This window comes from Xenopus laevis, chromosome 7L (genome assembly GCF_017654675.1).
Source record: "Xenopus laevis strain J_2021 chromosome 7L, Xenopus_laevis_v10.1, whole genome shotgun sequence".
NCBI lineage: Eukaryota > Metazoa > Chordata > Amphibia > Anura > Pipidae > Xenopus > Xenopus laevis.
In genome coordinates, this window is record NC_054383.1 from 117,357,776 (window position 1) to 117,385,676 (window position 27,901).

General features: G+C 39.9%; 1 protein-coding gene across 2 annotated transcripts in view; it reads right to left on the minus strand.

The window, feature by feature from the left end:
* Nucleotides 1-13,132: 13,132 nt before the first annotated feature.
* Nucleotides 13,133-27,901, minus strand: part of slc6a16.L (solute carrier family 6 member 16 L homeolog) — a 42,241-nt gene continuing 27,472 nt past the window's right edge. For both annotated transcript variants that reach the window (XM_018226358.2, XM_018226357.2), the window contains exons 3-12: nucleotides 26,214-26,371; nucleotides 24,574-24,700; nucleotides 22,371-22,543; nucleotides 19,970-20,080; nucleotides 18,237-18,478; nucleotides 17,338-17,512; nucleotides 16,997-17,198; nucleotides 16,237-16,396; nucleotides 15,563-15,725; nucleotides 13,133-14,319 (exon numbers count right to left, since the gene is read on the minus strand). In XM_018226358.2, the coding sequence (XP_018081847.1) occupies nucleotides 13,978-14,319; nucleotides 15,563-15,725; nucleotides 16,237-16,396; nucleotides 16,997-17,198; nucleotides 17,338-17,512; nucleotides 18,237-18,478; nucleotides 19,970-20,080; nucleotides 22,371-22,543; nucleotides 24,574-24,700; nucleotides 26,214-26,371 (1,853 nt within the window). In that variant the 3' untranslated portion in view covers nucleotides 13,133-13,977. The remainder of the gene's footprint in view (nucleotides 14,320-15,562; nucleotides 15,726-16,236; nucleotides 16,397-16,996; nucleotides 17,199-17,337; nucleotides 17,513-18,236; nucleotides 18,479-19,969; nucleotides 20,081-22,370; nucleotides 22,544-24,573; nucleotides 24,701-26,213; nucleotides 26,372-27,901) is intronic.

Genomic DNA, 27,901 nt, shown 5'->3' on the forward strand with positions numbered 1-27,901 from the left:
TGCCTGCCTGCAGAGTAAATGTATTACTCTGTAATGAAAAGTTCATATCTCCCAACATTTTGGAAATAAAAAAAAAGGAGAAAAAAGTTGGTGCACGTACAGCGGCAAATTGTTTAACCACGCCCATTTTGTGGTCACACCCCCTAATTACCATGTTCATTTTGCAAAATATAGCAGGTTACGAAAGTTTGAACATATTTCTGTGGTTTTTTTTCCAGTTATTACAGTTTTGCTAATGAAGGTGAATTGCCCTTTAAGCTGTGAGTCTAACTTTTCCCAAGGGACCTGTTATCTTATATTGTTTCAACTACTTGTTTGCTTATTTAGAAATTGTTACAAAAGTGTCTTATCTTCTGCTGTTTCTGTTCTGGGCTCTCTGCCAAAAGTCAATTAAGTTAGAAACTTTGTTTCTTTTTCAGGCTGTTCAGGGCAGAGAAAAACGTGCCTTTCCAGTACAAATGAGGGACTGTGGGTTGAGCTGTCTAAAAACGGGACAGTTGGGAGGTATGAAAGTTCTGTGAAAGTGTAACCATTTGCTGTTGTTGACCTGCATTATCTTAAACATCACACTAATCTTGAAACTGTACTTTTGCAGGTGTTGTAGATGTAGACCAAATGCTTAAAGGAGAAATACCCCCCCCCCCCCAATGACAAAGCCCCATCTACTACCATAGATAGTCCCCTCCCTGCTTCCTACCCGCATAGTGCATTATCTCAGAAATTGCCCCTGGACAGCATGCTTATTTATGTAGAGTAGTGCAGCGGAGCTCATGGGCGACATCTTCCGGGTCTTTGGTCTTCTTCGGATCCTCTTCCCTTCGCAATTTTTGGAACCATTCGGTGCATGCGCAGTTGGCACAAATACCGGACTGCTCCAACTGTGCACGTACCAATATGGCGATCCCTTACAGATGAAGACTGAAGACCCGGAAGATCCGCTGCGCTTCTCTGCATATATAAGTTCTATCAAGCAGGGTCTGCTTTACTGCCTGCATCAATCTGGCCTCAGGGCCACAACTTTTCTGAGCAGTTTTATGGCTTGTGCACATAATGAGTTTACTGTAGTAAGTTAAAGGTGAACTAAAGCATATACAACTGTAAAAATGGACAGGTAAACAGATGGGGAGAAAAATCCACTAGAGCCTGCAGGGGGCTTGAAATATTTCTTGAATAGAGGCTAACCACAACTGATGCTGTGCGATAGAGGTCACAAATTATTATTTTTACTTGGAATTGCTAAATTATATGTGTAAATTGTACATATGAACTAAATCAGCCCTGGCAAAACCATGCAGTAGAAAGTCTGGCTTCACACGTAGGCCTCTTTGGTTCTGTCAGATATCACAAAGAATACACAGATACAAAGTGTCTTTTTGCCAGAAAAGCATTTTATTAATATGAAAATAATATAGTCTGCTTTTTTGGTTCATCAAATACCTATATTACAGCCATTATACGGAATATTAGCCTTGCCATGGAAGCACAAACTTTCACAATTCAACAACATTCATAGTGCCTTTAGATGTATTTAGTGTTGGTAACTTTTTTGAAAACAAAAAAAAAAACAAAACAACAAATGAACTTCCTTTCTCTGTCATCTTTCTTCCCCTTTCATAACATTAGCATCAAAAATTATTTTTACAGACCAGGTGGCAAAAATAGCCGCACACGCACGTTTTTGCATTGAGTTTGGCCCGTGACTCATCAAAGCCACTGAATAACAAAGTGCTGAGATCATCGTTCAAAATCCCCATAACACATGAGGCAATGGCTTCACATTCTGTTGTCTTAATGATAAACATGAAAACAAATAGCACATCCGTCATAACAACTGAGCTGGCTCCTTTGGCAATGAAACGAACACACAGAAAGATTGGTAGGTATGTAAATAGTGTATTATGTTTCCACACAGCTACACATCGACAGACCCTGGCCGTGACCAGATCATTCTGTTCAAAATGTTTTTTTAGGTCCCCAACTAACCAAGTATCTCCAAGTGCCACCTAGTAGTTGCCAAGGGGCTCAACACACTTCTGCTATCAGTTATTAGACTGTAAAGGTAGCCATACACGGGCCGATAAAAGCTGCCAACAGACCGAGTCGGCAGTTTATTGGCCCGTGTATGGGGCCCTCCAACGGGTTACCCTGATCGATATCTCGCCGAAAGTTGGCCAGATGTCGATCGGACAAGACTAAAAATCCCGTCGGATTGCGGCCGCATCTGTTCGTTGATGTGGTCCTGCGATCCGACTGCCCGTTACCCATTGTTAGGATCCGAGGGCCCACAATCGGATAAGCCCGATATTGCCCACCTCAAGGTGTATGGCCACCTTAAGACCAGTGCCCTTTTTACATTTGTGCATTTGATGTATACACCCTTCTAAACTGTGCGTAATATGTTGGCACTTTATAAATACGTGAAAATAATTACAGCCATGTAGCCAGTCACTTTCTTATCCTCTAAACGGGTCGTTCACTTAAAGGGCACCTGTTGGGTAAAAATGTTGTCCCCAACCAAAGGTGTGGGCTAATAGAGTCCGCATTCCGGTTGGGGATAACAATAGGTTTTTCTTTAAAAAAAAAAAAAAAAGCAAATAATTCAAAAACTATAAAAAGTAAAAAATGAAGACCAATTGAAAAGTTGCTTAGAATTAGCCATTCTATAACATACTAAAAGTTAACTTGAAGGTAAACCACCCCATTAACGGTAAACGATCAATTCTTTTTAGGATTACACGCAGCACACCCAAATATACATACATTTTGTTCTAATTTTTTCCCACTTTGATACATACACACACAGAGAGAAAAACGTTCAAAATGTGTATTTCTAAAACAGAAGGGAAAAAGGAAAAAAAAGTCCATCTTCTACCTAGTTCCATATTTAGCAACAAGTGCTTAGAAACCCTAGAAAATGGTTTGTATATGAGTCAACTTCAGGTTGAAACTCGTCTGGACACAAAACAGTGTTTTTATGCTTAGCTCATGCTAATTTTAAATGGTTTATTGGGCTCTTTAAATGGGTGGGGAAAGGAGGTGAAAGAGTCAACATGTAAATCATTTTAAATATTGAAAAGGGAGACACTGGGACATCACACCTCACTTATTTCCCTCAAGGCTTCCCTGTGTGCAGGAGGGAGGGTCACATTCATTGCATATCATGTGACACATTGACATCACTAGGGGTGGTGCCAGTTTCTGAGGTATTATCTCTGTAGGCCAAGGTGAAGGCAATGAACTGTAGTCTTACCTCAGCCATCTTGCTATAACTCCACAGCAAACTAGTTGGGTCTGCTTGTGCAGTATGTACCTCAGGCATCATGACTGACAAGCATTTTTTCCCCCAGCAAAATTGAATTGAATTATTATATGTTGTTTATATTGATAGGACACATTCCACAGCACTTTACATTGATTATTAATCATTCATGTCAAAATCTAATCACAATTACACAGGGTGTAGGTAGTTTTATCAGTAGACCATTATTCTTCATGCTCCAAGTTTAAGCCTTACTAAATATTAATTATTCTCTACCTATAACGGCATGCTACAGTCAGGGTCGGACTGGGGGTCCCAATCCCCCACACCACCAGGGCAAACACTCCAGTGCTCTGTGCCCGCTTGCTCCGTCCCTCCCAACGTTGTCCCTCTCCGTAGCTTGTACTGCCTCCTTCCCCTTCTAAACTCTTGCGGTTGCTGATTGTGTCAGGGGGCAGGCCTGGGTCAGTGGGGCCCATCAGGTTTTTTTCTAGAGATACACCGAATCCACTATTTGGGATTCAGCCAAATCCCTTAAAGGAAAACTATACCCCCCAAACAATGTAGCTCTCTATTAAAAGATACTGAGTAAAACAGCTCATGTGTAAAACCCTGCTTCATGTAAATGAACCATTATCATAATAATATACTTTTTTAGTAGTATGTGCCATTGGGTAATCATAAATAGAAAATTGCCATTTTAAAAAATAAGGGCCGCCCCCTGAGATCCTACGATTCACTGTACTCACAAACAAACCACATGTAAGGTCACATGAGCCAATTAACAGACAGAGTTCTGCCTTTTGCTTCCTCACTTCTTCCTGTTACAGTTAGTGTTGCAGTATTTCTGGTCAGGTGATCTCTGAGGCAGCACAGATAGAGTCACGAAATGGTGGTTCAAGGCAAGAGATGTAAAAGGGCAATATTTATGTAAATATATATTCCAGTTTGGTAAGATTCTTTAATATGTCATTCAATTTGATATAAACTATCTGTTGCTTAAGTATTCATTTTGGGGGTATAGTTTTCCTTTAATCCTTGGTGGAAGATTCGGCCGAATACAGAACTGAATCTGCATATGCAAATTAGGGGCAGGAAAAAAAATCTTCTTTTGTGACGAAAAGTCATGTGATTTCCCTACCCACCCCTAATTAACATATGCAAATTAGGATTCGGTTTGGCCAGGTACAAGAATTAGGCCAAATCCAAATCCTGCTGAAAAAGGCCGAATCCTTGCCGAGCCCCGAACCGAATCCTGGATTCGGTTCATCCCTAGTATTTTCCCAGGCCCCACCAGTCTGACCTTGGCCACAGTCCTCCCGTGTCCCTTTTTATTATATAAATAAAGTTGTGCCCATCACAAACAATGCCACAATCTGGTCCCCCACCTTATTTTTCTGTTTTGGTGGGCAGTAAAGTCCTTCCCATTCTGTCTGTAAGAGGACTTCACTTCCCAATCTCATTTCACATACAGACAGCAGCTCATCGTATTCCAAATAACAGAAATGCCTAAGCATGTTTGTATTTCCAAGGTCCAAAACCTGAGGAACTTAAATAATGGCAGGGACAATTTCACTCATGTGCAAATCATTTATTTATTCTTTTTATGTCTCTGAGGGCCAAAATCTCTGCATTTCACTTCATTCATATGAGTGAACTCAATTTTTAATGCACACTGTTATGGTCTTGCAGAAACACAGTTGCTTGATGTCAAACTTTAATATCTGATTTCAAGCACTGTTCCCGACTAGTAATGTTGTTTGTGTATATATGGAGTATTTGGGCACAGTATCTCGTAGACTGAGAGTGCGCACATTCCTCATAGGCGGCACTGGTAAAACTGGCATGTTTGCTTCAGAAACATTACTACAGTTTATATAAACAAGCTGCTGTGTAGCCATGGGGGCAGCCATTCAAGTCACAGGTTACAAAGCAGATAACAGATGCAGTCTGCAGAATACCATTGCATTCTATTCCAGAGATTATCTGTTATCTGCTAAGTAACCTGTGCCCTTTCTCCTTTTCAGCTTGAATGGCTGCCCCCATGGATTCACAGCAGCTTGTTTATAAAAAATTACAGTAGTGTTTCTTAAAGAAACACATCACTTTTACCAGTGCAGGGCAACTACATTATATCTGATTTACTTTAAAATATTTTTATTCTTTGCTGTTACTGTTTCTTAAATGGCAGCCTTCAACAAACGTTAAAGGGGTGGTTCACCTTTAAGTTTACGTTTAGTATTTTATAGACTATGGCTATTTCTAAGCAAGTTTTCCATTGGCATTCATTTTTTCTTTTTTTATCATTTTTGAATGATTTGCATTCTTTCTCTGACTCTTTCCAGCTTTTAAATGGGGGTCAATGACCCCATCTAAACAACAAATGCTCTGTAATGCTACAAATTTATTGTTATTGCTACTTTTTATTACTTATTTTTTTACTTAGGTCCTCTCCTATTTATATTCCAGTGTCTTATTTAAAGCAATGCATGGTTGCTAGGGTGATTTGGTCCCTAGCAACCAGTTTGCTGAAATTGTAAAATGTAGAGCTGCTGAATAAAAATGTAAAAAACCCAAAAACTACAAATGATAAAACATGACAACCCAATTGAAAATTGTCTAAGAATATTACTCTCTATGTCAGTAAGAGTTAATTTAAAGGTGAACAATTCAGTAGAGTAAATGGTTCCATTATGGGCCACTGTACTGACCTTGGTACTGTAGACAAAAAAATACATAATTCCACTTGCAGTAAGAGAGGGTTTATTTTGTATAGTTCAATATGATACCATATTCACACACACACATACCCAAATAGTGGTACACTTGCTAAGACTGCAGAGACCCAAAGGATATTTTTAGGGACTTTTTTTAAGGTACATCATAGGTAAATATATTAAATATCTATCGGGCATAATAAGCTGAACTGCAATGAAAGCAACGATTTATAACCCATCTTTCGGCTTCTTTATAGAAGAATCTTGTTAAATCATTACTGCCTAGGCTTGGCCTGCCCAAGCTTCCCTTTTAAAATATCATTTAACTGCTCAGTATACAATCTGAAGACCAATATAACATATCTAAGATCGATGGGACCAGATGCAAAACTGAAAAGCTGAATACAAGGAACATAAGCAGAATTGCCTCTGAATATTTCCTCCGTTACAATAGTCTGCGTTCCAGCAGCTGCTGTATAGCCAAGGATTAAATAACTTAGATATGTCAATGTATATTTAGCTGGCATAGCCCCGACTTGCCTTCCTGATTGACAAATACTGGAGCTTCAGCATGGACATATTTGGCTGAGCACTTTCGAGGGTTTCAAGAAATGACTTCCTAATTCAATATCGGTTTCTGGTAGGTCAGAAGTTTATTTCAGAATTTTTAAAGCAAGGGACAACACAGTGGAAGCAAACTGCTCTGAACAGGGGAGGTCTACGATAGGGCAGAAAGGGCATTTACCATGGGTCCCAGCATCTCAATGCCCCAGTAGATTCAGAATACATTGTAAGCTTTTGTGAACAGGGCCCTCTGATCTCATTTCTATACTATAACTTGTTTGTCACTGTGTAACTCGCTGGTGCTTTATAAATACATGATGATGAAGTATAAAAGACATATTTGTAACAAATATTAGATATTTTCAGTAGCTACATCAGGGCTGCACTGCAAATCCCAGCATTCCACTGACAGCCTTTACCAGCAGCTGGAGGGCAAATCCCTAATTTATTCAAACCCAACCTTCCTGCTAAGGACCCCCTCCCTTCACTTAAATTCTAATGGTGGATCTTAGTATAACATTATAAAGGATTACTCTGCAACATGAAACTAGAGCCCTTTTCTCTCCCGCTGTGCCTGAACTACACCCCCCACAATGCTCTGCCTTACAGCAGGACACCTTGCTGTACCAGTGCAGCTGCATCTGCTACTTATTCAGGGTTCTGGTATAGTTTGGTTCAGAAAATAAACAGTTGAGTTTAATGTTTATGATACTGTAAATGAGTAACCATCAGTTTTGTGCATACTTGGAAGCTGATAAACCCTTGAAAATGCCCATATGAATCATAGAAGAAACATCAATTCAGAAACGTATGAGGAAACAAAAGATGACCCAGCGAAACTGTGCCAGCTGTTGCTTGAATTCATAACCTGTGCGTAATGATACAATAACTAAGCTTTGCAAATACACCCACCTTTCCCCATTTCTCAATACTTCTTCCGTTTATAGGAGAACAAAGTATTAGAAAAGTTGCACTGCACCTATGTTTTAAGTCTGTACACAAGCCCAAGGCAACCACAGCACTTTATCAGAAATATCAGTTCCTCTGGGGATGCCCCTAGTTCTGGACGGGTACAGTTGGGCAGACACGTACCCACACCAGCTGACCCGCAACCCCATCGACACCTGGCTCCCAACATGTCCCCCTACCCAGACCCACTACCCGACCCAGCCTGTTCAGAACTGGGGAACAGGAACTGACGTCATCACAACACAGAAGTGGTGTCACTCTAAAGTCAACTCAGATTTGTAAGGGGAAATCCTAAATCCTCAGGGGAGGGATCAGTACTGCACCTTAGCCAGGTACCCAGGTGGGTTACCCGCAGACTGCCTGCACAGTCAGAGAATCTGGGACTTTATGCCCGAAACTGACCACTTTGCGTGTATTCTGTACAGCGTCGGACTGGGCCTCATGGACCCTTGCTGGCCCAGACCCCCTCCCCCAATCTGCCGGGCCCCCCAAAAATACAAACTGCGGCAGCAACCCTCTGACTTTGCGCATGAGCATACGCGCCGGCTTTTGAACATGTGTACCGCCATTCTTGCGCATGTGGGCCCCCAGAGGTTTGGAACCCGGTGGGCCCGGCAGATTGGGGGAGGGGGTCTGGGCCAGCAAGGGCCCCCCAATGTTCAGGCTGACCCTGATTCTGCAAGTACCTGCCCCGATGCAGGACTCTAACCCTCAGTAGCTCCCCATCTTCTTTTGGGAATAGGGAGGTGCTGTGAGCAGCTTTATTACTGTTATAGGGATCATTACTGTTGCTGTTGTAGTGCTGTGGAATATCTGCACTGGTACAGGGAGTTCATAAAATATAGCATTTATAGCCATATTTTTAGGCTTTAGGGGCATGGTTACTAACATTGGAGATAAATAAAGATCTCAGTAGATGTTGCCCATGGCAACCAATCAACAATTGGATTTAAAAAGACACCTACAAGTTTGAAAACAAAGCAAAGATCTGATTAGATAGATAGATATTTATCTCAAATGTTAGTAAGCATGCCCTTTAGTTCTGCAGGTAAGGGATGCTTAACAATCTGCTAAACACCAATGCTATATAGATTCTGTGTCAGGATAATATCTGATATGCACCATATATAGGTGTATTTACTATTTAGGTATTGTACAGGCAGGGCAGCCATCAGGGGGGGACAGGGGGGAGAGTTGTAGAGGGCCCCGAGGGTAAGGGGGGCCCAGGCACGGCACACTTACTTGATTAGCTGGGCCCCCATCTTTCTGAGAGCTGCTGACTTCGGGAAGGCATGGATGTTTAAGGGGCCCTGGCCACCAATTTTCTTATAATGTGGGGCCGTGGCCACCAATTTTTTTTCCTCATGTGGGGTCCTAGCCACCAATATTTTTTTAATGGGGGGGGCCTGGCCACAAATGTTTTTTTATGTGGGGCCCTGACCACCAATATCTTTTTATTTTTTATTAACATGTGGGAACCCTAGCCACCAATATTCTTTTTGTTTTTTTACTGTGTGGTGGGGAGTGCGGACTTGTAGGTGGGGTTAGTGGTGGGCGCAGCCCAGGGGGCGCAAAAAATTTTGTCGTATGGGGCCCTGCGATTTCTGATGGCGGTCCTGTGTACAGGTATCATCAGGATATCAGGATAAACAAAAACTAAACACTAAAAACCAATGAGGACAGGACAACTCTAAGCATTCCACTGGTATCTGCACTTGCATAATGCAGTAATGCAGAGAACCTATAATTAAGTGTTAGGAAAGAACAATGCACTTACAAAAAAATCTGCACATTCCTTGTTACTCACAACTATTTACTTGTCATCCAATATTGTCATTCTTCCTTTACATAACACCAACAAGTCATCAACGTAACTATGAATTCTGTTATTCCACCTGACTTCAAGAGAAACTAACCGCCTGAAGCTAATACCAGCATTCCTAGCAAGTAACTGTGCAGCACAGATCAGTATTTGCTGCTTGTCTGCCAAGAATGGCCTTATATTACATAAATTCTGTAAAGTTATTGAAGTGGTGTAACTATAGAGGAAGCAGACCCCGCAGTCACAGGGGGGTCCGGGTAAAAGGGGACTGCAGGGTCTGCTTCCCCTATAGTTAATAAAAAAACCCTCCTCCCCAGCCACTATCTCTTACCAGTGAGGAAGGGAGAAGCAAATTGGAGGGAGTGGGCGGAGTTGGGGTGTGGGCGGAGTCAGGGTGGGACATGGGCTGGGTGGAGGTGGGAAATGGGTGGGGCAGATGCAGGATGGGAAGTGGGCGGGAGGATGGGGATCGGAGTGCGCCAGGCCCCGCGCACTCTAGTTACACCACTGATTACTTGGCCAAGCTGAAATAGTAGATCATGGCTATCAATTGGCAAAACTACTAAGGGCATCTTCGGAGGCACAGATCTTCAGCTACAGCTTTGTGGTTGCCTTGGGCTGGTAAAGAAACCAGAGAACATACACCTAGCCTCATTCTTTGCTGAGCGTTTAAGGGGTTTTAGTATGTGGAGAGAGAGATTCTGAGACAATTTGCAATTGGTTTTCTTTTTTTATTATTTGTGGCTTTTGAGTTATTTAGCTTTTTATTCAGCAGCTCTTCAGTTTGCAATTTCAGCAGTCTGGTTGCTAGGGTCCAAATTTTCCTAGCAACCATGCATTGTTTGAATAAGAGACTGGAATATGAATAGGGAAGAGTCTGACTAGAAAGATGAGTAATAAAAAAGTAGCAACAACATAAATGTGTATTTAACAATAATTGTGCAGATTTACAGAGTATTTGTTTCTTTTAGATGGGGTCAGTGACCCCCCATTTGAAAGCTGGAAGTCAAAAGAAGACGGCAAGTAAAAAAAATATAAAAAAATAAATAAGAAAGAAAAAAAAATGGTTAGTCTATAACATACTTAAAGTTAACTTAAAGGTGAAAAATGTTCCTTGCTTGATGTTTGGACACTTAGGTACTGATCTTCTTTGGAGGCAAGTACTGGGGGCTGGCTGGAAAGGGCAATATATGTACCAGACAAGCTTAATTCAGCCAAACCGTTTTCTTTACTAGTCCTGATGATTTACCTGCCAACATGCCAACTTACACCAGTAGTAGCCCAGTCACCCATGAGGGCCTGGTCTTATAGTATTCTAACATTTTCCTCTTGTGTGTATGCAAACATACCAATGTCACTAATGGGTATCTATAAACTAGTATTGGTTTAAAGACGAAAATCGCTGAAGCAGAAACGTTTAAAATATAGGCTCAAAACTATCTCTGTGAATGCCCATTTGTTTTTGGCTGGGTTGGGGGTCAGTAGAAGAGGGTTAGTCCTTTACATATCAACTGCACATGATTGACAGCCAAATATAAGGCAAACCAAAAAACACGTCAACTTGAAAGTTTTTTATTGAAATCTGGCACACTGGAATTTAACTCCACAATAAATAAAGACATTTGCTTCCAATTCAAACGTAACAGCGATGAGTGTGCCTGATGTTAAATAAGATACTGCTCAATTTCTGTAACTAGAAAATTTAAAATATATATATATAATCCATTTTAGAAACTCGCAAACTAAGGAACAAGGACACAAACAGAAAAATTTACTTTCCAAGAGCAGACAATGGAAAACCTTTAAAGGAGAGCTCTGCCATTTCCAGTAACATGTTCATGCACAACAGCCTCTGTTACTCACGAGGCTACATGAGTGGCCCCAGGGCCCTGAAAATTAGTTGGATGTCCAACCTGCATTCCTTCAGCCCTGATGATAAGGTTGTAGTTCACAAACAACTAGTGGTGTGTGACAACTAGTAATGACAATGACAGCTAGAGGCCCATCACTCCCCCACTGTCAGAGGCTTCTATTAATCCAACACCAGCACTGCTGGGGAAGGAAAATCCTTGCTTTGCATATACTGTAGCTGATATACAAACATAAGTGATCCATATTTTTCTGCAGTGGGCATCGGGTAACCCTTAATATTTGGAAATCTTTCACAGAAAAGCCATTAAAAAAAATATTAACTGTTAAACAGAGCTTAATTGTCTTGACTACACATGTACTTTGGGAGGCAGATTTATCAAGGGTCGAATTTCGAATTCACGTGAGTTTTTTTTTAACTCGCATAAATTTGATTTTACTCTAAATTTGATTGGGGGGTTATTTATTATTCGGACGAATTTTACCGACCCGTGAACTCGAATTGAATTAGATTTAAACTCTAATTGAATTTTTTCTCCGAAAAAAAAGTGAATATCAGGAAGGCTGCAAACATCTTCAAATTGATCACTGGACTTCTTCCGTTGACTTATACATGAATTTGGCAGGTTTTAGGTGGCAAATAGTCGAATTTGAATTCTTAAAGGGCCAGACTAAATCTCAACAATCGAATTAGAATTTTTTTAAAAGATTCAAATCGTGTTTGGATAATTCCGTAGTCGAATTTGACAGTTTTGACCATAACATTTTTTGGAACAATTCCAATTCGACCCTTCATAAATCTGCCCCTTATTGTATGGAAAAGCCGATCGGATGCATAAAACATGAATCCACCAGTTTCGAAAATTATTGTACAGGCATGGGATCCATTATCCGAAAAGCCGTTATCCAGAGCTCCAAATTACAGAAAGGCTCCCATAGACATTATTTTATCCAAACAATCCACATTTTTAAAAACGATTTCCATTATCACTGCAATAATAACACAGTACAGGTATGGTATCAATTATCCGGAAACCCAATATCCAGAAAGCTCTGAATTATGGAAATCCCATAGACTCCATTTTATCCAAAAAATCCAAATTTTGAAAAATGATTCCTTTTTCTCTATATAATAATAAAACAGTAGCTTGTACTTGATCCCAACTAAGATATAATTAATCCTTATTGGAAGCAAAACCATTCTATTGGGTTTATTTAATGTTTACATGATTTTCTAGTAGATTTAAATAAAGTATGAAGATCCAAATTACGGAAAGATCCGTTATCCGGAAAACCCCAGGTTCAGCGCATTCTGGATAGTAGGTCCCATACCTGTACCTTGTACGTGATCCCAACTAAGATGTAATTAATCCTTATTGGAAGCAAAACAATCCTATTGGCTTTATTTAATCTTTACATGATTTTCTAGCAGCCTTAAGGTATGAAGATCCAATTACTGAAAACCCCCAGGTCCCGAGCATTCTGGATAACTGTTCCCATACCTTTACTACCTTCAGTATGAAAACCCAATGACACTTAGACCCTACAATTGCTGGGACTGCAGCTCTAAGACAGACCAGGACAGTGCAACTCCAACAGTTGATAATCTGTAGCCAATTGCCAAGTCGTCTATGGCCGAACAAAGAGAATATAAATGTACCTGATTGTCCCTTTCAAAAGACCAACCGCTTTGGCATCATATAAAATTTATGCATAGCATAAAAAAATTCATAAAATACCTGTCGAGGGTTTTTCTCGAAAAATGTACATCTAATGAGAAAATCTTATTCTTGAATGCCAAGCCATAAATATCACATCATATTTACAGTATTAGAATTCCAGGTACACGTGAAGAGACAGAGAGCCCGGCTCCTGGGATATAAGTCATATTTCTCCCTTGAACTCAGCTCAGATCTTAGTCCAGTAACAGTAAATGGAGATGGAAGACAATTGGTTCTTCCAGTGTTCATTAAAAAAATAATTCCACGAAAGACCAACATACACGCCTTTTAGTATAATATAGTAAAATATATCTATGGCACAAAAAAGAGATTTACCCAGTTGGGTACAAGACCTTTTTTTCAAATTACCAGCAGTAGAGACAAGATTAACGAGATCCAATCGTTAACATTTAGTATAACCCCAACTATGGTCCAAAAACATTGTCAGCACAGACTGAACTGGATTCTTTCAACATTCTGTGACTGACCAATCAAAGTGCTAGAGGTGCAACACTACTAGATTTCCTCTTCTGAGTATTCCAAGTGCTGACTGTTCTGGAATCATTTTCTAGTTTCAAAGTTCATGTCTGCTTCATAAACCCTGGCTGTTCTGGAAAATATTTGTACCATTCCCTCTATGAAAAAAGCACCACTGGCTTTTTCTTTGAATCTAAGGAGATGAAGAGGTAGGGGGTCAAAATACTGATGTCTCCATATGGGCAAAATAATTCTCATTACTAGAGCACGCAGCATGAAGCCTTCTTTGAAGGAATCACTGATTTATTCTAGAGAAGCATTGTGGGCAGTCATGCACAGTCTGTGGATGGTTTGTAGGCGCTTCTTTGATCACGTGACAACCCACATCATTTCCAAAGTCCAAAATGTTCCCCCAGATCAGAGTTGTTCTACCTTATTTTAAGGAATCACTGATTTATTCTAGAGAAGCCTTGTGGGCAGTCATGCACAGTCTATGGATGGTTTGTAGGAGCTTCTTTGTTCACGTAACAAGGCATTTCCAAGGCCCCGAATGTCCCCCATTGCTCAGTTGTGCTAGACTTAGCCATTTGCATTTGCACTGTCTTCTTCTGCGTCATCCAAGTTTTCTTCAGTTGTAAGAAGTTTGCCCCTTTCTGCAAAGTCTTCCATTTCCACTGGCAGGTAACCATTTCCCACATGGCCCAGGTCTACAGGACTCTCTTCCATTGGCCCAATCATGTCATCCACCATATTTCCCTGGGTGTAGTCACAATCACCATAGGTCTTGGATTTCCCTTTCAGTATCCAGTCTTGTATGGTATGCTTCAGAAACATTATGGGGATGGGTAGGGAGGCCACAATGATCAGGCTGGTGAGCATACCAAGAGCCCAGGATGGATATTGCAGCATCTCTTCCTTGGCCTGGGAACAAAATATAGTGAAAGTTTGGATATTTTTGGATACATTTTCAACTGGTGAAGTTAAATGGTCACCTGGGAAGTTATAATGGACCAGATGCAATTTGAGTTGAAGAATGTATCCTAACTTTGATGCATTGCCCACACTGTAAATGTGCATTTCTGTGCCATATTATATTTATAATGGTAACAATATGCACAGGCCAATATGCACAAAGGGAACATAAGTCCTAGCAGAGTTAGTCACACAAATGGCCCATTCTGTATTTTAGAACAGTGTTGTCCAATTAGCTATTCTGAACACACACGACTACTAGTCTGAAGGAATGAATCAGCCAATCTGTGGGCACGCAAGCAGTTATGTATATGTTTGGCCAGCTTTTGTCTGTAATGATATAATATAGTACAGTAAACTGTATCTTTAGTACTGGCATAGTTGATTTATGGGTGCTCTACATTACAGCAGTGCATTACCAATAGCAACTATTGTGAGTAGTCTGCTATATGGAAAAAAAGCATACTTGCTTAGTAATGGATACAGCAATAAATAAAATCTTACTGTTAAAAACTTGCTGATATTATAAAAACATGTAACCGAATCCATGGAGAATAATCTGGTAATGGAGGACACATATTTTCTCTTAGCCTAAATGTAAGATATTGTGTGCTTTAAAAGAGAACTAAACCAAAAATAAAAATATCTTAAAATGAACTTATTGCACCAGCCTAAAGTTTTAGCTTGTCAATAGCAGCAATGATCCAGGACTTCAAACTTGTCACAGGGGGTCACCATCTTGGAAAGTGTCTGTGACACTCACATGCTCAGTGGGCTCTGAGCAGCTGTTGAGAAGCTAAGCCACTAATTATCAAACAGAAAATGAGGTTTGTTTGTAATATAAGCTGGTGCTACAGGGTTGATTATTAAATTCTAATGCTAATTGCACTGGTTTCTGTGCTGCCATGTAGTAATTATCTGTATTAATTACTAATCAGCCTTATATTGTGACATTTCTATTCTATGTGTACTGTATATTGTGAGTGGATTCCTAAGCTCAGTAAGTGACAACAGCACAGAGCATGTGCAGCGAAAAGAAGATGGGGAGCTACTGGGGCATCTTTAGAGACACAGATCTTTACTGCTAAAGGGCTGTGGTACAGAAGCCCCAAACATAATGTACAACATTTCTATCCTCCTACTTCTTTAGTAAAGCTTAAGTTCTCCTTTAAAAACATAAAAGCACAGGTACCTGCTGTTGATTCCAAGACTGGTACTTGGGGTAATCGATGCACATTCTGATCAAACTGGCAAGCAGTAGTGCGATCATACCCAGGATGCTGATGTACTGCCACATATATTTGTATATTCTATAAGGACGATGGCCCAGCATCCCTCTTATGTCCTCCATGAACCTGAACAAAAACAGTGTTAGGATCAATTACAGGTCTACAAGTCTTCAGTATAAATCTTTGTTTTTTTTTTTTGAAGAATCAGTATTCTGGAATAGCATAAGCCATGTGTGTGCGTGTCACTGTCTCTCTTTTGAGACTCTTGTCTGTTCTTGCCAATCCCCCCAACCTTGTGCATTAATCTGTGGCCTTGTGCTTTTACATGGTCATTAAACTCCTTTTTGACTTCTATTAGCCTTATAAATTAGAATTAACCTTTATATAAATAGTGATTTGTGATGTCGTCCACTATAATTGGCTCTCACTTGTATATTATGGCACGCTCAAACGTGTGCCTTTGCATGACCATGGAACTCTGCTGTCACTTATCCTTATATTTTACAATGGTGCCACATTATTCCCAGACCACAGTTTAAATTACAAGCCTGAAAAAATAGGTCAATAATTTTAAATAAAAAGATGTAACAAGTGTACAGCAAAGGGTGTAAAGGCACATTCTACTGACATAGCCTACCTTTCTGCACCATACACCCAAGCCACGGCTATGTTCTCAAATATCACAACTATGATAAGAGGCAAGGTGGCTGAGTAGTCATCAAACATGGATACAAAGTAGCTTCCAGATCGTTGCACAAATATCAGTCCAGTCAACAGGCCAATAATGCAGCAGAGGACTGTAGAGAAACAAATCAGAAGTACCATAAGGACAGGCCATCCAAATAACGCTGCCACAATTCAAGCCAATATTTATACTGGTTCCCCTTAGTTTGGCACTGACAATGGGCGGGGTGTACATAATGGGTGAGAGCTGTTTTCTTTAGAGCACAGTTCATCTTTATACAACGCAAACACATATCATTATTGAGGTTATTTATTAAAATCAGATTTTTTCATGTTTAAGTAAAAAAAAGTCTCAGCAAACTCGATTCCCCGATTTTACCTTATTTATCATTGAAAAATGATATTAGGCTTTTATACCGGAAATGCTCAAATTTGTTGTGAAAATCGCTCAAAACCAATGAATTTTTCGGGTTTATGGCCGAAACTTAGCACAGACCTTGATATCTTCAAGTTAGAAATGTCACCTTTGCAATTGACTTCTACAGGACCCCAACAGCTTGGAGATGGAGTATTTTTGGATTCGGATCACAACTAGTTTTTTATTTCCACAAAAAATTCAGATTTTATTGTAAAAAAAAACTTGAGTTTTTGGCATTTGGACTTTAATAAATAACCCCCTAAAAGTCAAGCAGGCCACTTAAATAGAAATATACCTGTGAATATTGTCTTTTTCTTGCGCAAATAGGGAAAGTTGTCAAGCAAAGGGGTGATGATTCCCTGCATGTTCCCGAACATAGTGCTAAGTCCCAGGTTGAGAAGCATGAGAAAAAATAATATTGACCAAAACGGGGAGGCAGGAAAGTGAGTCATGGCTTCAGTGAAAGCAATAAAAGCCAAACCAGTGCCTTCTACACCCTGTAAGAGAACACACAGAGCTATTATGTTAGAAAAGAGAAGCATATCAAACCCTTTAGCCGCCCCAAAAGCTAAGAACCTCAAATCTGACCCACCAGATCAAAACAATAACACATTATTATGGGAAATTCCTTCGCACCTCATTCATTACATCTTCCACTTTGCAGTCTGAGATGCCATACTGCTGTAAATCCAACATGTCACTTGTTCTTTTATACCACTGGCTGTATTCAGGATTTGTCAGGTTTTTCATTGGCACTACATCTTCATGGAGGCTTCCATTTCTTAACAGGTCAATAATCTTCTCCATGTTTCTAAAGGATAAAAAAACACAAGTTATTGTGAAGCAAACAATGAAAGTAAGGGACAAATGTAACTATTGGAACACAGTGAGACACTATGGGATATAGAACCAAAGCCCTAAAACAGATGATGGTTCTTTTTACAGTACTTTTCTTATCACAAGTTGGCATCAAAGATTCTGACCGTTTGTGGTGTGAAAACATCAGAGATTGATTGGTAAAATTGCTTAGGAGGGGATAACACATTCATAGAAGATCATACAGTTTGGTCTAAGTTGGTAGGACATTAATGTCCACCAAAAGCTAGAAAAGCAGCTGTACCAACAGTTTAATTTGCTAGTTATATAAGTCTCTCCCTAGGCCAGGGGTGCCCATACTTTACTAATGCAAGGTCTACTTTTAGTGATGTTGTCCCATTAAGATCTACATCATAACTGGTAGCATTCTGTTCCATGGAAAATATTACTTGAGCATTATATTGATTTATAAGAGAATTTATTTTGCCATATTTAATAGACAACTATTTCTTATGTAACCTTTACATAATAAACACCTGAATGAAAAGCATGAAATAGGAGGGCAATATAGACAAGCTGCTTGTTGACAGCTAAAGATCTACTGGTAGAACCCAATCTAGCTTGTGGGCACCCCTGCCCTAGGCCAATATCACACCATTAAAGGCATTACAGACTGTTCTTGGGTTTAAAAACCCTAAAACTGAAAAAACATAACTTACGTTTCAACACATTTCTCTGTAAGGACATTGGCACGAAATCCGAGGACGGCAAATACCACCAGAGTGGCCAGAACTGAGGTCATGAAGTTAATGAATGACACTAAAATGGCATCAAAGTGGCAGTTGTTGTGGCGGTCATTGTAGCTGGAGTAGGCAATCACACTTCCAAATCCAAGGCCCAGAGCAAAGAACACCTGGGTAGCAGCTTGTCTCCAAACTTGTATGTTCCCCCAGATCTCTAGCTGAAAAGTGATTGCAAAGAGAATTCATCAGTTGGATTTGGTATGTATATAGACCAATGCAGAATGGCTATAGTTACCTGTATATCTTCCTTTTCTCTGCCAAGAACTGTCCCTCAGCAACCAAACCTTACCTATGCCTGCAGCACTGTTCAGTAAAGCACTTATTATCCAACTATACCTATACTTGTCTGTAACAGAATACCCACTATTTATTCAGACTGTGATGCATAGGGTTGACACTTGGCAAAAAGTTGTGTCCTACAAATAAAGTGATCCCTCATTGACTATTATATAGAATAATTTCCCTTTAAGAGCTTAACAAAAATGCTATCATAGATAATATCCATTTTATTGTAAGCAAGTACAGTATCCAGGGGTTTACAACCTGTGGCCCCAGCTACTCCTGAACATTGAGCCATTCAACCACAAATGTAAGGGACACAGCTTTAACATCCTCTGCTGATTAGAGTCCGTTTAGCTCATTCTATGGCATTCCTTTTGCTTGACCCGGTCAAACACCCCGACAGGTTGGACTTTCATTCAAAGGGGAACTAAAGTCTAAAATAGTATAATTCTAGAAATGCTGTATTTTGTATACTAAACATAAACATGAACTTACTGCACCACAAGCCTAATAAAACAAATGATTTATGCTTTCAAAGTTGGTCGCAGGGGGTCACCATCTTGTAACTTTGTTAAAAATCTTTGCAAGACCAAGACCATGCACATGCTCAGTGTGGTTTGGGCTTCAGTTGGGAGGCTAAGCTTAGAGATCATTGTAAATTATCAAACCAGCACAAGTCAAATAATATCTGTCATAGAAGCAGATACAGCAATAATCAGAATATACAGACTGCACTGGGTCCTGTGGTGTCATGTAATCTAATGTGGATTTAATAGTTTTTGTATTGTTTAATACAAACTTTCTCCAACTCTGCAGAACCAGTGGCCGCAGCAAAATAACCCTTCAATGAGAATCCCAGTTTATCTGATTAAATCTGGCTCCATGATCTTTGTCCCTGCCACTGGAGTTGGAAACATTAAAGGGGATGTAAAGGCAAAAATAAAATCCAATACGAATCTCTACACAGTCGCCGACTGCTCTACAGGGAAACAAACAAAAGCTGCTTGAGTTCTGCATGGCTGGGAAATAAGGTGAGGGGCTCCCCCTGCTGTTCGTAAGGATGATCGTTTCCCTGCAGAGCAGTTAGGGATTGTCTGAAGTTTCCTATAGACAGCAGTCAGAGCAAGTAAAACGGGGAATTTCACTGCATACAATCAAGTTTCTTATAAAAACCGTACTCATTTTTTAATTAAAGTATATTGGATATTGGGTTTCTTTTTCATTAAAGAAAGTAAAATTGGGATTTTATTTTTTTTGCCTTTACATGCCCACTGGCTCCTACTATCTGTGAGGCACCTGGAAGTATAAAGGTGCCATTTCTCTAATTCAACAGAAAGCTACTATTACTCTGATGCTGAGGTCTGTACCTTTGGAGTAAACATGATACGGATTCCATCTGCAGCCCCTTCCAGCAACAGACCACGGATCAGGAAACAAAATAGGACCACATAAGGGAACACAGAGCTGAAATACATCACCTAGAAAATCCAAGACAAAAACCGTCAAAACATCCATCTATCTATCTATCTATCTATCGATCGATCGATCGATCTATCTATCTATCTATCTATCTATCTATCTATCTATCTATCTATCTATCTATCTATCTATCTATCTATCTACCTATCATATATTCCTAAGAAAAATCACTCCTACTCCTTTCCTCCCCAGTGAACACAGTCAATAACAGAAAACATTTGCTAATTAAAGAGGTAGTTTCCATTTAAATTAACTTACAATACGATTTAGAGAGTGGCATTCTGAGACACTTTGCAATCAGTCTTTTTATGACTACTGAATTATTAATACTGTTACAGCTTTTTGTTTTAGCAGCTATTTGGATGCTAGGGTCCAATATAATCTAACAACCAGTCACCAGGCAGTGGCCTGAATAAAGACTGCAAGGAGAATAGAATTCTGATTGAAAGATAAAAAAAGTTAGAATGATAATAAATGTATAGCCTTTCAGAGCAAAAGTGGTTTGGCTGTTGGGGTCAGTGACCACCATTCCAAATCTGTTAAGATTTAGAAGAGGAAGGCAAATAATTAAAAAAGCAAGACCAATGGTAAATTGCTATCAATTGCTATGATAATCATTGCAATTACAGCTGCAAGTTGCTTCGGATAAGTCTCTATGAGCTTGCCACTGGGATTTTTGCCCATTCCTCAAGGCAAAACTGCTCCAGCTCTTTCATATTGGATGGTTTTTGCTTGTGAACAGCAATCTTCAAGTCTGACCACAGATTCTCAATTGGATTGAGGTCTGGACTTTGACAAGGCCATTCCAACACATTTAAATGTTTCCCCTTAAACCACTCAAGTGTTGCTTTAGCAATTTGCTTCGGGTCATTGTCCTGCTGGAAGGTGAACCTCCGTCCCAGTCTCAAATCACAAGCAGACTGACACAGGCTTTGCTCAAGAATATCCCTGTATTTAGCACCATCCATCTTTCCCTTGACTTGGACCAGTTTCCCAGTCCCTGCAGGTGAAAAACATCCTCACAGCATGAAGCTGCCACCACCATGTTTCACTGTGGCGATGGTGTTCTTGGGGTGATGGGGTGTGTTGGGTTTGCACCAGACATAGCATTTTCCTTGGTGGCCGAAAAGTTAAATTTTAGTCTCATCTGACAGAGCACCTTCCTCCATACATTTGGGGAGTTGCCCACATGGCTTTTGGCAAACGTGCCTTCTTATTTATAACTTATAACATAACTTAAGTAATGGCTTTTTTCTGGCCACTCTTCCATAAAGCTCAGCTCTATGGAGTGTATGGCTTATTGTGGTCCTATGGACAGATACTCCTGTCTCTGCTGTGGAACTCTGCAACTCCTTCAGGGTTACCTTTGGTCTCTGTGCTGCCTCTCTAATTAATGCTCTCCTTGCCCGGCCTGTGAGTTTTGGTGGATGGCCCTCTATTGGCAGGTTTGTTGTGGTACCATTGTTGTGGTACCATGTCAGAAAAGGTGTGTTTATACTTACAGATCACGTGACACTTAGATTGCACACAGGTGGATTTAATTTCACTAATTATGTGACTTTTGAAGGTAATAGGTTGCACCGGGAATTTTTAGGGGCTTCGTGGCAAAGGGGGTGAATACATATGCACATTCTTTTCTTTAAAAAAAGAATTTTGATCAGGCAGAGGAGAGCCTAAGATTTGCTGGACTTTGGGGATACCTAATCTTCCTGGGACTCAAACTTATATATTTGGACTTACACATGCACATGCCAATTTTCAGGGTTTTTTTTCTTTTTTTTTAATTCTTTTATATATATATATATATATATATATATAGTTTTCTCATTGCACTTCACCAACTTAGACTATTTTGTGCAGATCCATAAAATAAGATTAAAAAACATTTAAATTACAGGATGGAATGTAACAAAATACGTCAAAAGCCAAGGGGGGTGAATACATTTGCAAGGCAGTGTAACAGCGAAACAACTGCTCAATACTGACACCTTCTGTTCATACTGTTAAGGAAATAGAAACGCTTATTAGCATTACCTCTACTTATTATTATCAATTATAGTCTCAGAGTTACGCAATTTAAGTGTTTATTATATAATATAAAATATGACTGTTCTATTAATATTCTGTTGATATCTTTGTTACTATGACACAAATAATTTGGTATGTTGGCTAGAGGAAGTTTTATCACCCACATGCCTGTATCCAATAAACCGTAAGTACCTGTTCCATTCACAAAGCAAATGAAAAATCTATTATATTTATCACATGTATGTAATATTTTATACTTACCTTTCCTGATGACTTAATCCCTTTAATCATTCCTCCACAGACAAGGAACCAGGCGAGGCACAGACATCCAGTCATGGGCCAGTTCATCTGAGAACCTTCTATAGTGTTTGTGACGTTCAGGGCTGAGCGGTACCAGAAGTAAGTGGTGGGTGTACTTTTGGCGCATTCTGCAACTAAACGGGACAAAAAACAGGTCAAAGTGTGATGTGACATAATGAAATGAGGAATATCAAATATGTGTGTGTCCATTTCTAATACAGAATGTCCCCTTCCCAACTACCGTCACCAGCTGCTACAGAACCGTAGACCAGCAAACCAGACAGTCAGATGAGCATTCCTAAGCTTTTGACTCATGATGTAATTAACCAATAGAAAATATACTACTATCTGATACTTCATCAGAACTCATCTATCTATTACCCCCTATGTCCAGAACTGGAGCTAGAGCCAGAGCTCCACATGAACACAAGCAAATGTAGTATGCGCTACACAAAAGATCGACTAGCAATTAGGTAGTTTTTGGCATGACAAAAGGTTGAATTTAAAGGCATATTGTCGTGGCAAAACATGTTTTTTTTCAAAAAGCACCAGTTAATAGGTGTTAACGATACAGGGATTAGTCTGAATTTGAGGTTTAAACGATGCAGGGGCCAGTTAAGCTCTGTAGTGATACCATTTAAAGTTCACATGGTAAGCAGACACAGCAGGTAGGTGGGGGGGTCTTACGGGTCGCCAGTTGGACAGTCCTGCTCTTTAATAACTAATTTGTATATATAGTAAAAATAATAATAATCTGCCAGTCAGTTCATTAGGGGTCAGTGTAGTTTACCTTGAGTGTTTTAATTCATTCGGGGTACAGTTTGCCCTAAATTTAAACCCAACATACCTGTCTGCACCTGTCAAGCTGGTGTGCATTGCCATTACTTGATACGTGAGTTATGTGCAGGAAAGAACCCCAGGGCCAGTGCGAGGTAAGAAATTAGGAGTATTGTAGGATGGCATTAACGTTTCTTTCTAATTTAAGTAATTGTGCCACATTTAAAGCAACCTCATCCAAGTTATAACTGGGATCCCTGGGTTTAGGGAAGACAACATTTCCTTAATCTATGTAAACATGGTAGCCTATGACACTGGAAAGAACTGGCCTGCACTTCATTTGCTGGAACCATTTACATTGTTCCAAAGAAAGTCAAGCAAATATGACTGTCTCTTGGAGTAACTGAGGTAGTTAGGAATATAAAGTCTCACTCCGGGGCATTTTACTTGAAATTACTAGAACCAGAAATCTTGATATTTCAAAACTGTGCATTAAATGAGACTATGAACGTTTCTGCACTGGCACCCTGACAAAAAGAAATGCTGATTCCACACCTAGAAGTTACCAATGTCTACCGATATTACAATACAGTAATATTACAATAAAGTAATTTTCTTTTCAAAATATTAATCTACATTCAAAGTTACCTAAAGGTCACGTTGATCATTTTCGCGGATAGTTCTGATTTTGTAAGTAATTATTACTTGAAGTTACTAAACTTGACTGTTTAACTGTTTAACTGACAGGCTGAGATGGGACAGTCAGGTTGGCAAGAGTTTCTAATGCTAACGGACTCCTGCTGCACAAATATGGCAGCCCCCTCATAGAGGAACGTGGGAGTAAGAAAGGTAATGTAAAAGCATCAGGCAAATACTTTTATGGCAAAATTATAAAAAGCATTCAAAGATAATGTTATGATGGATATAAAAAGGGTTATTTTCTTGTGTCAGTATCTCTTTAAGGTATGAAGATCCAAATTATCAGATCCAAATGTTTATTGACTAAAGGACTAACGTTTCGGCCTCTCCAAGGCCTTTCTCAAAGGAGAGGCCGAAACGTTAGTCCTTTAGTCAATAAACATTTTTATTTATTTTTTAAACCTGAGAGTGCGGACCTTCTTTGTAGATAGATATTCTAAACATTTTGGACACTGCACCCAGGCATTTCTGTACTTAATGACGAGAGTGCCGACTCCTTCACAGTTTACTATATATATATATATATATATATATATGTGTGTATGTGTATCCAAATTACGGAAAGATCTGTTTTGCGGAAAACCACAGGTCCCAAGCATTCTGGATAACTGGTTCCATACCTGTGTATATATATGTGTGTGTGTGTGTATAGGTGGCAGTTGTAGCAAACATTGTGCATCCCACTGACCTTCTTGCGTCTGGTTGTGCAACGTCGGGCAGTTCGTCCAGGGCAACGGGTAGTGGAAAGAATTGAACAAGTAAAAAAGGCTCCAGCCAATGATAACATTGTAGTACAGGGCTACAAAGCCACACACCTGATGGAGAAAACATACAGCAAATAAATCACTTAAATGTCAAGTACACAAATACCTCCCCAAGGTTAAACAAGCGGAGTTGCAACACACACCCCCTCACACGTCATTAGCACTGGAAACAACTGTCGCATGATTTCTTGTGCGTGTCACTGTATCTGATATTTACAATAATAGCAAGATGACTGGCAAACTCCTTTATTACTTTGATTTAAAGGGGTTAGTACCTGGGTTGGTAGCAATACAGCACAGAAAGATACACTAATATAGCGCCTGTGTGCAGGGCCGCCATTAGAAATCATGGGGCCCCATACAACAACATTTTCTGGGCCCCGCCCACCCCAGATCCCACCCACACCACAGTTAAAATACCACACAGACATCAGCACTAAAAACGGTAAACCCTCCCACCACGCACACAAGTTATAAAAAGTCATTGATAATGAGGGCCTCCTTATAAGTTAAATAAAAACTGGCGCCAGAGCCCCCCATAAAAGTTTTTTTAAAAAAACATTGGTGGTCAGGGCCCCCCTACAAGTTAAAAAACAATAATTCATGGTCATGGCCCCCCTATAAAAAAAAACATTGGCGCCAGGCCCCCCCATAAAAGTTTCTTTAAAAAAAATTGGCGCCAGGGCCCCCCTTACAAATTAAAAAGAAACATTGGGGCCCCAGAGAATATTTAAAAAAAAAACATTGGTGGCAGGGCCTATAGAGTATTAAAATAATACATTGGTGGCCAGGGGTTTAATAAAATTAAAAAAAACACATTGGTGTTCAGTAGAACTGAACTCGTGGCTTCGGGACTGCAACTTCGGCTCCTTTCATAGCTTTGGGTCTTTTGCAGCTTCAGGACTTCAGCTTCGGCTCCTTTAATAGCTTTGGGTCTTTTTGCAGTTTCAGGACTTCAGCTTCGGATCCTTTAATAGCTTTGGGTCTTTTCGCAGCTTCAGGACTTCAGCTTCGGCTCCTTTAATAGCTTTGGGTCTTTTCGCAGCTTCAGGACTTCAGCTTCGGCTCCTTTCAAGTCTTCAGGTCTTTTCCCGGCTTTGAGACTTCAACTTCGGCTCCTTTCATAGCTTCGGGTCTTTTCGCAGCTTCAGGACTTCGGCTCCTTTCATAGCTTCGGGTCTTTTTGCAGCTTCAGGACTTCAGCTTCGGCTCCTTTCAAGGCTTCAGGTCTTTTCGCGGCTTTGAGACTTCAACTTCGGCTCCTTTCATAGCTTCGGGACTTTTTGCAGCTTCAGGACTTCAGCCTCGGCTCCTTTCATAGCTCCGGGTCTTTTCGCGGCTTCAGAACTTCAACTTCAGCTCCTTTCGTGGCTTCAGGTCTTTTCTCGGCTTCGGGACTTCAACTTCGGCTCCTTTTGTGGCTTCTGGAACAAAAAGCAGTACCCCCTGTGCCCCCCTGATGGCGGCCCTGCACAAGTGTATGGAGGCACCCAGTGCTCCCCACTAACAATATCAACTTGACTATGATCACTCAGTCACTCTAGTGCTTTGGGCCTGTACTTACCACACAGCTAGCAAAGCCAATGCCAGCAAGGCGTGGGCTGATGTGCTTCCATACCCCGATGCTGCCTTGGCGAATACTCTGCCCCGCTGCCAGTTCCAGGAAGAAGAGAGGGATTCCGATGATGAGGAGCAGTAGGGCGTACAGTAAGAGAAAGGACCCTAAAAGGCAAAAAGGAAGTCAACTTTTTCTCATAATGCCTCAGAAGCACATTTATTTCGAATTCATGTGAGTTTTTAAAAACTCATAAATTCGACCAATCGAAATTTATTTAAAAAATTTAATTTGCTATACTCGTACGAATGGAATTAACCCGAAAACTTGATTCAAATTCGAATAGAATTTGATTTGAATTTTAAAAACTTGATACAACTTTTTTCTCCAAAAATGTCAGGAAGGCTGCAAACTACTCATAATTGATCCTTGGGCCTCTCCCTTTGACTTAAACAGCAATTCACTAGGTTTTAGGTGGGGAATAGTCGAATTTGAGTACTTAAAGGCCCAGAATATAATAAATCTTGATAATCTAATTCAAATTCTTTAAAAAAAAAAATTCGAATCAAATTTGAATAACTCCCTAGTTGAATGTGTGACAGTTTTCATCATAAAACTCGAATTTTCAATTCGACCCTTGATAAATCTGCCCCTTAGTGTCATGCTAAGAAAGTACATACTCAAATTCTCTAGGCTTTTTGGGTCTATGTCTTATTTTGTAGGCCATCAATTTTCATTGCCCCCTCCTGACATTGTTACAGATACACATATAATCATACTTTAAGGAATTGTAATAGTGGTGCAAATAGATAGCAGTAAATAATAGGCCCAGTAAGTAAAATAAAAGTTAAAGTACAGGTATGGGATCTGTTATCCATTAGAAACCCATTATACAGAAAGTTTAAAGGACAAAAAGGCGGCACACCAGTTAAAAAAGGTGGTTTAATCCAACAGGTCACAGACCAGCAACACCTGACGCGTTTCGGGAGTAGTTCCCTTAATCATAGGCTTAATCATAAGCATAGCCTATGATTAAGGGAGCTACTCCCGAAACGCGTCAGGTGTTGCTGGTCTATGACCTGTTGGATTAAACCACCTTTTTTAATGGGTGTGCTGCCTTTTTTGTCCTTTAAACCATATGATTTCAGTGGGAACGCTGATGGCTGAGCACCCGTAGTACTAAAGTGGAGTTGGACTAATAACAACACACAGAGGGTGAGTTTGGAGCGGCCTATTTTTTCTTTTTTCTACATTATACAGAAAGCTTCGAATTTACGGAAAGTCTGTCTCCCATAGACTCCATTATAATCAAATAATGCAGATTTTTTAAAAATAGATTTAATTTTTCTTTGTAATAATAAAACAGTAGCTTGTACTTGATTCCAACTAAGATATAATTAATCCTTATTGGAAGCAGAACCAGCCTATTGGGTTTATTTAATGTTTACACGATTTTCTAATATGAAGAGCCAAATTACAGAAAGATCCAGACAACCCTAGGTCCCAGCATTCTGCATAACAGGCCTGTTACTGTTGCTAAAAAAAAATCAGATGCTAGTGAGCCTACAGGATTCAATGTTACATTGCAGAGGATGAGTTGTAATAATGACTTAATTTGTCCATTAAGGCATGAACCATAACATGTTTAGGGGGTTATAGTGATGACTGTCTGGCTAATAATTGTATTTTTATGTGCC